Source organism: Parus major, chromosome 2 (genome assembly GCF_001522545.3).
Source record: "Parus major isolate Abel chromosome 2, Parus_major1.1, whole genome shotgun sequence".
NCBI classification, from domain to species: Eukaryota; Metazoa; Chordata; class Aves; order Passeriformes; family Paridae; genus Parus; species Parus major.
In genome coordinates, this window is record NC_031769.1 from 103,644,616 (window position 1) to 103,654,455 (window position 9,840).

General features: G+C 39.0%; 1 protein-coding gene across 2 annotated transcripts; it reads right to left on the minus strand.

Annotated features, from left to right (window-relative positions):
* Positions 1 to 2,001: 2,001 nt before the first annotated feature.
* On the minus strand, positions 2,002 to 9,840 carry TYMS (thymidylate synthetase). 2 transcript variants are annotated; one of them, XM_015619833.3, is made up of 7 exons: positions 9,576 to 9,832; positions 9,176 to 9,249; positions 7,770 to 7,944; positions 6,227 to 6,328; positions 4,855 to 5,030; positions 3,441 to 3,512; positions 2,002 to 2,568 (listed from the first exon to the last, which is right to left on the minus strand). In XM_015619833.3, the coding sequence occupies exons 1-7, from the start codon at positions 9,745 to 9,747 to the stop codon at positions 2,431 to 2,433; spliced, it is 909 nt and encodes a 302-aa protein (XP_015475319.1). In that variant the 5' UTR covers positions 9,748 to 9,832; the 3' UTR covers positions 2,002 to 2,430. The 2 variants fall into 2 exon arrangements, with proteins under 2 accessions (XP_015475319.1, XP_033368124.1); XM_033512233.1 differs by lacking the exon at positions 2,002 to 2,568 and adding an exon at positions 3,586 to 3,677 and having other exon boundaries at positions 9,576 to 9,840.

The window sequence follows — 9,840 nt, forward strand, 5'->3', positions numbered from 1 at the left end:
TTTTGCAAATCAAAATTCCTTGAGTACCTCCTGTTTATATATTAAACTTCTTAAAATACTCATATTTTTGCATGAAAGCTCCTAGAAGTCTCATACCTATGAATTTTAAAATATATTTTTACTTTTACTCACATTAAAGTGTGCTGCTGAAATGCCTTTTACATCTTTCTGATCTTTTGAGCACCATAAACCTTGGTCTTTAAGGTAAGCTTCACTTCAGCTGCTATTGGTGGCAAACTGTGCTGATAAAGGGAAACAGTGAAGTTGTAACTAATTCCTATACTGAAAACCAGCTCTTCCAGAGCTATAGAGACTGGTGTGCTTATGTATGCTATGTATGTCTGTACACCTAACTTCTCTGTAATTTATGAAGAGAAGTAAATGATTCTCATTCTGAATTCTTCTCTTGGCTAGGTATTCCTGTCCTGGATAACCACTGAGACTGCTGATTCCCACTAGTAAAGCCCTGAGGCCAGCTTTACTTCACATCCTCTCTGGCTACACTTGCTAAAATGTCCTGCAGAATCCACCTTATCCGCAGTGTTACATAAAGCGGTTTCCAGCAAGAGGAACTTTACTTGCTAAGTGTAGGCAGAACTGCTAAGTGAATGTGCAGCTTAATCTGTTTCCTTTTAGAGGACTGTAGGAACACTCTAGAACCTTTAACTTATAAAAGTATGCACACAGAGGTGGCTGACAACCTACAGCTGGGACATACCATTAATGAAAAGGTAACACCTGGACCATCTGAACTAGGTGACTTTAGAATATCAGACTAGTAGAGCTGGGATGAAGTTTATTAGGAGGAGCATGTGACAAAACTCTCAGGTGTGGTAACAAGAACACTGCTACTACCTGTGAGGTCAGTAATTTGGGAGAAGACCCAAGTGTGTTTCGACTACAGGCTGGCTACTGAGCATCCATTTAATGCAGCCTCACAAAAGGATGAGGTTTGACCATTCCAAGCTTCTCACAGGATCTAATATGAAAGAGCACAGTCTGATCATCTCTCTTCAAGAATGATGCACTACAGTGTATATTAAGAACCTCTCTAATATGCAGTGGTCTCTTAACTTTTGGTGTGCTTACAACAGGCAGATTATTTTTATTTTTATTTTTTTTGGTGCAATTTCTTGTGTTGGGCTAAATGTCAGGAAAAGAGAACAACTTTTTGTGCTACAAAAAATTTGTCTGCATATCAGTGATCAGTATAAGAAAAACCAGCAGAATGACATGAAAATAATTTTTATAGAAAGTATGAATTTCAAAGTCATGATCAGTTTGGTTTAAGAAAGAGTCAATGGTCCTCTTATGCAGGAATGAAAGCACATTGATTACTAAATTCTTAAAATTATCTGAAATTGTAAACTTTTCCAATATTTACCAGTTTATTGACTTTAAAATTTAATTTAAAAATTACTATGCATTGTTCCACATGTTCAAATATGTATTGCATATCTTATGTCTGACTATTAACCACACATCTATTCACAATTAAATTCCTGAAGAGAAATTTTATAAGTTACTGCAGAAGTTACAAGGATAAGGAGAATTGAAAGCTGAATTCTGCTAGAATTTAATTAATGAACCCCATTCTTAAAACTACTATGATCTCTAGGTTTTCCTGCTTCAGGCTGCAAAGTAGTCCATATGTTTGTGGGATCTGGTTTTAAATGGTGACAGACAGCTGATTACTAATATTATCTGGTAACCTGTATTTAACTGCAACTCTCTTTGATTTATATCAAATTAGTAATTTATGTGGGGTTGGGGAATAAAAAAAATTGCAGCTACAGAGACATTATACAGAGATTGTATTTCCAGCAAGGTTCCATTAAAATCTTTTGCCTTCCCGATGGTTCATCTGTGAAGACCATGGGAAGTTTGTTTTTCCTTGCCAGATGTTACCCCCCTCCAGGCCACTTTGCTTTCCAACCCTTTTTTACTACTACCTATAAAAATTCACACCAGAATTAAATATGCATCGTGCCTTCCAGAAGATATTTTTTAAAAAGCTTTATTAAACATACACTTTTTAGAATATATTTGACAATTTCTCCCACCTTGAAGGAAGCCTCTATCACACATTCAAATTCTTATTTTCAGTCCCAAATCAAGCCCGTAAGCCTGTGATTCTCACACACAGTAACTCAAGGGTAACAGAAATGACCACTGGTAACTGAAACAACCTGTAAAAAAGTAGCTCTCTAACAAAACTGGCTTAACACTTGCATAGCATATCAGGAATAATCATCTGTCCTGTACAACTACAGGGTATCAGGACTGAAGGCAAATCTGGTCTGTGACTATTTAACAGTAAAGCAAATTTGTACATTAGTACTTCTTAAGTACATAAAAGCCCCACCACTTTAGAGAAACTAAGTAGCTTGGGTACATTTCCACATTAATATTTAATGCTGGTTTATAGCATTAGACAGCCATCTCCATTTTAATAGGTGGATGAGGATTATAATCTTCAATCTGAAAATCTTCTGCCCGGAAACAGCTGATGTCTTTAATCTCACGAAGAATTCTGAGTTTGGGGAAAGGTCTTGGCTCCCTCTGAAGCTGAAATAAAAGCAAGCTTACTGTATAAAGCTAATACTTGAAAGCAGAGACTCTGTGTTCTCAATCTCTGTTCAAAATCAGATTACACAATGTAGGCTTTCCCTTCCCACCAAGATTTATTCTAAGAAAAAAAAAATTGAAAAAAATTCCCATACATTTAGGTAGAATCCACCTTAGTATTTTTACAGGGAGCAATAACATAATTTTCAGGTGAATTCCCTGATAGCCCAAATGCACTGCAAGTACTTTCAGTTGGCAAATCAGTTCTGGTGGTTACAGATTACTTTCCTTCCAGGAGAAATTAAATTGGAAAATCTGACCCAAACATGCATCAAATATTCTACAGCTTCTCAATTCTCATTGGTTGGGTCTGAATCAATAACTACTTCTCTGGATGGTTTTCAACCATACTAATAATAAGGACAATCAGTCCAAGCTTAGTCTAATCAAATCAAACGCTGATTTTATCATACTGCAACAAATTACTTTCTGAAGAAAATGTCGCCTTTCTCAGCTAAATAGTATTACTCTGTGATTTTTAAGTCATCCTTTTCTGATGTATCACTAAGACATTTTATTTTGTGTTATTTTGATTAGGTGGAGTTATTTTCAAAGTTAAAAGTACAGATTCTGGACATCTAACTTGGTTCTAAAGTAGTACATAGATGTACATTTCAATCATGTTTGTATTGTATTTCTGTTTGCAACCTGAACTTGTTGATGATGATGTTAAGATACTACAGTTACTAGGATAGAAATGAGAAAAAAAGCCACACAAATTAAGAACTGCAAAAGCATATTTAAAATATCAAGATAATTTTACATAGAATAAGCACTGTGGAAGATAGAAAAACAGAGTACCAAGTACTTACTTGGACTTTCAGAGGTTCAACATGGTTCAGATATATGTGAGCATCCCCTAAGGTGTGTATGAACTCTCCAGGCTGAAAAGAATGAAGAATACATGTGGTTTTCAAACAGTCAGGTTCCAAGAAAGCAAAACATTGCAATACTTACAGTATTGATTCTCAGCATCTGGCTAGTGTGGAATTGCAGCTTCTGTGCTGGTTTGTATCCTTGGAAGCAGTGAAGGGCACAAACTTCTCTGACTAATGCATAATTAATGGAAAATACAATGAAATTTCCACTAGTTTACAAAAAAAAAAAATTTAATCTTTCAATCTATCTTATTGCTATGACAGTAGCTTTGGTAAATGAATGGAGCAATATTGATCTGCTCACTGGGACAGAAACAGGTGCAGCAGTGACATCCAGCTTTTTCACTCCACCTCTAGTAAGTACAACTCACCAAAGCTGGTTTCAGAGCAGTTTCCTCAGCCACTACTAAACAGCATTGGAGGTGTCAGGCACAGGCAAACACCCAGATGGGGTTTGCAAGCTTGCAAGTTCTGAGACTTAGCAGCCCCTGAACAATCAAATTTAATGTGGGGAGGTTTCATTGGCTCTTTTACTGGCCCCTGACCAGTGCCTATCAGCCCTCAGATACGTTACACTGAAAACCACCAAAGCCAAGAGAGGAAGTGGCTGACAGGCAACAGCTGGGCATAATTTTTAACTTCACTATTTTTCGTATCTTGGACTAATTTCTGCAGCTGCTGTGAAGTCTGATTCTTCCCTATTGCCCTGTCTTAAGAAGTTCCCCTTCATGTTGCTGGTGGCAGGAGGATTAGGCCCAGAAGGCCTTTCTAGTACAATTTTTTATGTGCCCTAAAGAAAAGGGGTTTTCCCTTGTTCAAGACTGTCATGCATTTAAGTTTCTCTGACAAATTACAAAATGCAGCTCTGAAGTCAGGGCAGGAGCTATTTGAGCACATACTACCACTTTACATAATCATCTACATTAGGAAATCAAAAAAATACACAGCTGGAATTTAGGTGGGCAGAATACCCAAATTAGAACCTTGACAGCAACTGCTGAGGTACTGTTCACTTCCAATAAACACATGCTACAAAATCTAATCACTTGTATATTACTATCCCATAAGGACAAGCACTCAGTTCAGATATCTAAGACTAGTGAACAGATCAGTCTTGACCTGAAAGGATTTTCTCCTTCACCAGAATTTAGAACTTCTTACATTGTTGATTCTAACTGCTCATAAAAACCAGAGGCAATTCACATTGAATTCACAGGGCTCTTTTTTACACGTATTTCAGCAAGATTTCAAACAGCATGTTCATTCCAGTTCTTCTTGGACATGACATGAAGATGTTTTAGTCCCTCATTTCTCAAACAAGAATAAATAAAATGATTAAATAGCCTACCTTCAGCCCTGTGACATGGGCAATCATGTACGTGAGCAGTGAATAGCTGGCAATATTAAAGGGCACTCCTAGTCCCATGTCTCCAGACCTCTGATAGAGTTGGCAAGACAATTCACCATTTAGAACATAGAACTGGCAAAGGGCATGGCATGGAGGCAAAGCCATCAGGGAAATATCTAGGAATTGAGGTACAGAAGGTGAGGGGGAGAAAACAGTAACAGCATTAGTGTGTTATGAATGTAGAAGATGCAAAACCTAAACAAGCACGTAATGAGATACAGTAGAGAGCCAACTGCACTGTCATTCTGTTGCTTTTTCTCTTGTTTATAAGCACCTGCTGCCCAAGCAATTAAGTCCAGGTCATGACAAGCTGTCTCCTGGGTTGTATGACCAGAAAGTCATAAACAGATATTCCACAGAACAGATTTATGCCATAATGTTGCACAGCAGTTTATCTCTACTAACCTTGGTGAGACAGTTGAATTCCCTAAAGGAAGACATTAAGAGTAAAATTAAGCATATACCCTAAAGTGAATTACAACTGCCTCATCTTACTCTCTTCCCACTGCAATGTGCTTGTTGAGATATAGAAGTAATGATCATTTAAAAAAAACAGATCAGAAACCAGAAGATCTTTTGAGTGTTTTTCTACTCCTAAAAAGTGTAGAGTAAAATTACAGCTTGGCAAGGAAAACTTTCACCAGATATCTTCTGAGAATGTTTACCCTTGAAAGTAACAGCAATTGCATGTGGCATACCCTTTCAGACAACAGTGGAAAATGCTGTGTGATTTTTTTTAAGCACAGATCTATCACTGGTGAAAGTTAAACATCCTCTTTCACTAGCTCTTGTTTAGAAGTTGCCCTACAAAGTGAATGGATATCTATGTATAAACAGACCCTATCATTCCTATGATACAGGTTCACCATATGAATCTATGTTCAAGGAGAAAATTACAACACAATTAATATTTTTGTTCTCCAGTTTTAAGGGTTAAGTTTATAATAGATTACATGGCTAAAAGCCAGACACATTGCTTTAATCTAGTTTCTATGGTTTGGGTTTTTACCTTTTTAAAATAAGAGTTACTGTCTTTGAATAGACTGTGTGTCAAAGACACTGGTATATGCCTCACTTTAACCTGGAGAGGAACACTGAAGGTTCATTATTTTTGAAGTCTGAACATGAGGATTAAGTAGAAAGAGAATCAAGATTATAACCCCTGGCCATTTTTACTGCACTCCTGGTAGTTTTATAAAGAATGAACAAGGACACCGAATGGAACTGACTGTTGACACAGGAACACAGCACAGTTTAGCACACAGCAATATAATGTGTAACCACATTGACTTTACACCAGCTGTTTCAATACCTTTGGGATTCCAAGCACACATAATGATTCTTCTGTCATCTGGATTCGTTTTGATCGTTTCAATCACTTTTTGCAACTGATCAACTCCTTGGTTGGAGTAATCTGAAAAAAATATAAGAAATAAGATCTAAACCGACCAGATTCAAGTCATGGTATTTTTAATATCCAGCCCATATCCCAGTGAAAAGCAATACCCAAATGGGAACCACTGAAGATTTTATGGCAACTTTGAAACTGATTAGTAAGTTGGCACCATCCAAACATAGGTTGTTCTTGGTCTTTCTTAGGATGCTCTAGAGCTTGTAAAATTCTCATTATGATATTTTCCTATGTCCCCTCAACTCTTTTGTCTGCTTTGAGTGCCTTTAGCACCTGCTGAAATAGGACCATTCCTATTTATTCCATTTTCAACAACTTGACTTTTTTTAAGACCAATTAAAAATTCTGTATAATCACTAAACCCCAAAAAACAAAAGTTGCAATACAAAAAAACTAGCAGGACAAAGCATGGTATTTTATCACTCATGATGACTTGTTACCTAAATAGGATAAGATCTGTACTGGAATGGACAAGTTATTACCACCTAGTTAGTCACGGTATTTAGACAGATTTGCTTATTGCATTTCCAGATTAAAATGCCTTTCTAGACATTCAATTTGCATGCTACAGTGCTGCTTCTCATATATATATATATTAAAAAAAAAAAAAAAAGAAAAAAAAGCCCAGACCAGTGTGCTAGGTGCTAGCATTCTTTACACAGTCAAAAGTAGGAAATTTTTGACAGATGAATAAATGAATCCATTTAGCACTCTCAGGGTCAGGTATGAAAACTACATTTCCACAGAATCTAGCTCCAGAAAGAAACCTTAATCATGGGTAGCATAGGATATTACATTTCACCCAATGACACTCACAGGCTGAATTTTAGGGTCAATACAATCTATGTAAGAATTTTTCTGAAATTAACTGACCATTAGTGGTCAGTGCTCTGACTCATGCCAATGAATCAGCATGGCTGGTAGCTACTTTTTTCCAGTAACTCTTATTGCAGCAACACCAAATTATGGTTGCAGGGAGACCCAAGCTGGCAAACCAGGTAGTAATACACAATTAGCATCTCAAGGAACTCTTCTGCCAGCATTCCATTCCATTCCATTAGCCTTGTCAAATAGTTATGTTAGTTCCTGAAGCTAATTACATATCCATTAGTAACACAACTTAAGGAAATCTAATTGTAAGATGGGAATTTTTCATGTTCTTTTTTTCCATGCTATGTTGTGCCTTAGACCTTTTAAAATGAGAAACTCTGTAAGTTTTCAGATGTGTAAGTTCACAGTTTGTATCACTTGTGTTACCATAAAACTGTATTCTGCTGGTCGTCAACATGCCAATATTAAGTCTAATATCTGAGCTGCAATTTGAGGCTGTACTGAAAACAAAAAAAAAACCAAACAAAGAACAGCCCATTCCACGCAGACTTCTGGAAGTGATGTGTCACAGCTGTCTCACTGAGCACTCAAGGCTGCATTTGGATGAGATTACCTGTGTGCATATCTTTGTATTCTGCTCCAAAATGCCTCCACTGGAAACCATACACTGGTCCCAAATCACCCTCCTCTCTGGTGCTGAAACCCTGCTTATCCAGGAACTCACGCGACCCATTAGCATCCCAAATCTTCACACCTTTTGCAGAAAGCTCCTTGGCATTTGTAGAACCCTACAAAACACAGTGAGAAGTCTGCATCCTAATTCCAACACAGAGGAAATTATTTAAAACAGCTCTATTAAGCTTTGCTAGTCCAGTGTTTCTCCACTCCTAAAGGAAGAACAGTGTAATTAATGTACTGGATGAGTTTTTTGCACATGGACAGAACAAAACTTGTGAGCAACATCCTGGGCTGAAATTTGAAGTGCCATGCTGCTGTTGTTTAACTCTGGGTTCTCACACTTTGTGAATGCACAAACAGCCTTAAGGTCAGTTGTGGGATGTCATTTCATATTTGCTGAGAACAAGATGTTATTTTACAGATTGATGCAAATAGACTGACAAAAAATGTAAGGCCTAGGCACGGTCTTTGACAAGCTACCTATAGTAGGCTTAAGGTCTTAAAAATCCTTTTGTTAAAATGACAAAAATGAGAAAATAACCCAAAAAAAATGTCACTGAATCCTACAAGAGGTCCAAATCAGGACACTAAAAAAATCCAACACAGAAATGATGCTGTTTTGCAGAGTGTCTAGTCTTTCACATTTGAAAAAAAAACCAAACAAAAAACCAACCCAAAACAAAACCAAAAGCTTTTAAAAAATGAATGTGTATTTCATTCTTGCTATATAGGAAATAGTTATGTAGACTCTCCCATACCAGCACAATATCACAACATATAAAAGAACATTTATATTGCAATGAACTACCTATCATTGAATTTTATTACACTGAGTTAATCTATTAGCTCTGTTAGATCTCATTTTTTTGCTACTAAAAAGCCTAGCATTTACATCAGTCTTACTTCATACGTGGTTCCACACTGCTTGTTTCTGTTCAAATCAAGCTATCTCAGTATTAAAAAGCAGATCATTAAACTGCCTACTATCTATCTCATATTATTAATTCTGATTAGAACACCAGAAAAAGAGACTGTATTAGGCTTTATAACTGTAGAGTATATTCAAATTAGCCCAAGCCCTCATTATTTCAAATTTTCTCCCTTAAAGAGAAATAGAAGAGAAACTGTTCTGATCCTACTGGTAGCAACAGTCTGCACTAAAATCCAGAATGTCTTGAAGATAAAGGCCTTCCATGTGTGGTCACAGCATTAGGGGGTTGTACTTCTGTCACAGGAACAGAAGCATCTGCAGTTGCCCAAATGCCTTAATGCTGCCCACCAGTTCGTTCTGTTTACGCCACTCTCGGGCCCACCACCCACAGAGACACTCAAATGCCGAACCTTGATGAACCACAGCAACTCCTCCAGCACTCCCTTCCAGAACACCCTCTTTGTTGTGAGCAGTGGAAACTGATCTGCAAAAGAGTTCAGAGTGTCAGCGGGGACCAGCCATTTGCCAGGGTGAACAGACTTCAGCTTTCCCCCACAGAGGGCAATGCCACCACCTGGAACTGGGAGGTGGGCATATGAAGTAAGGAGTTGCCAGAGGATGCGTAACTCCCGTGTTCAGATCCCTCGGGTGGGAAGAAACGGGACAGCCCCGGCCTGTGAGACCCCCACACTCAGCCCGGCTCAGGGCAGTGCCGCTGGAGCTGCGGCGGGCAGGGGCAGGAGCGGGAGCGGGAGAAGGGGCAGGAGCAAGGAGCAAGTGCAGGGGGCCGGGGGTCCCGGCGGTGCGCACCTCTCAGGCTGTACCGCGCCTGCATGCCGAACACGGAGATGGTGCCGGTGCCGGTGCGATCCTCCCGCCGGTGGCCGTGCTGCAGGATGTGCCGCACCTGCTGCAGGTACTGCTGCTCGCCGAGCTCCGGGCTGGCGGCGGCAGCGCTCAGCATCTCCCCGTCAGCGGGCATGGTGGGCGAGCGGCTCTGCGGACGCGCCGAGCTCCGGCTGCGCGCTGCGCTCCCGAGCCCGCCAAAGCCCGGTTTTCCCGCCAAAGCCCGGTT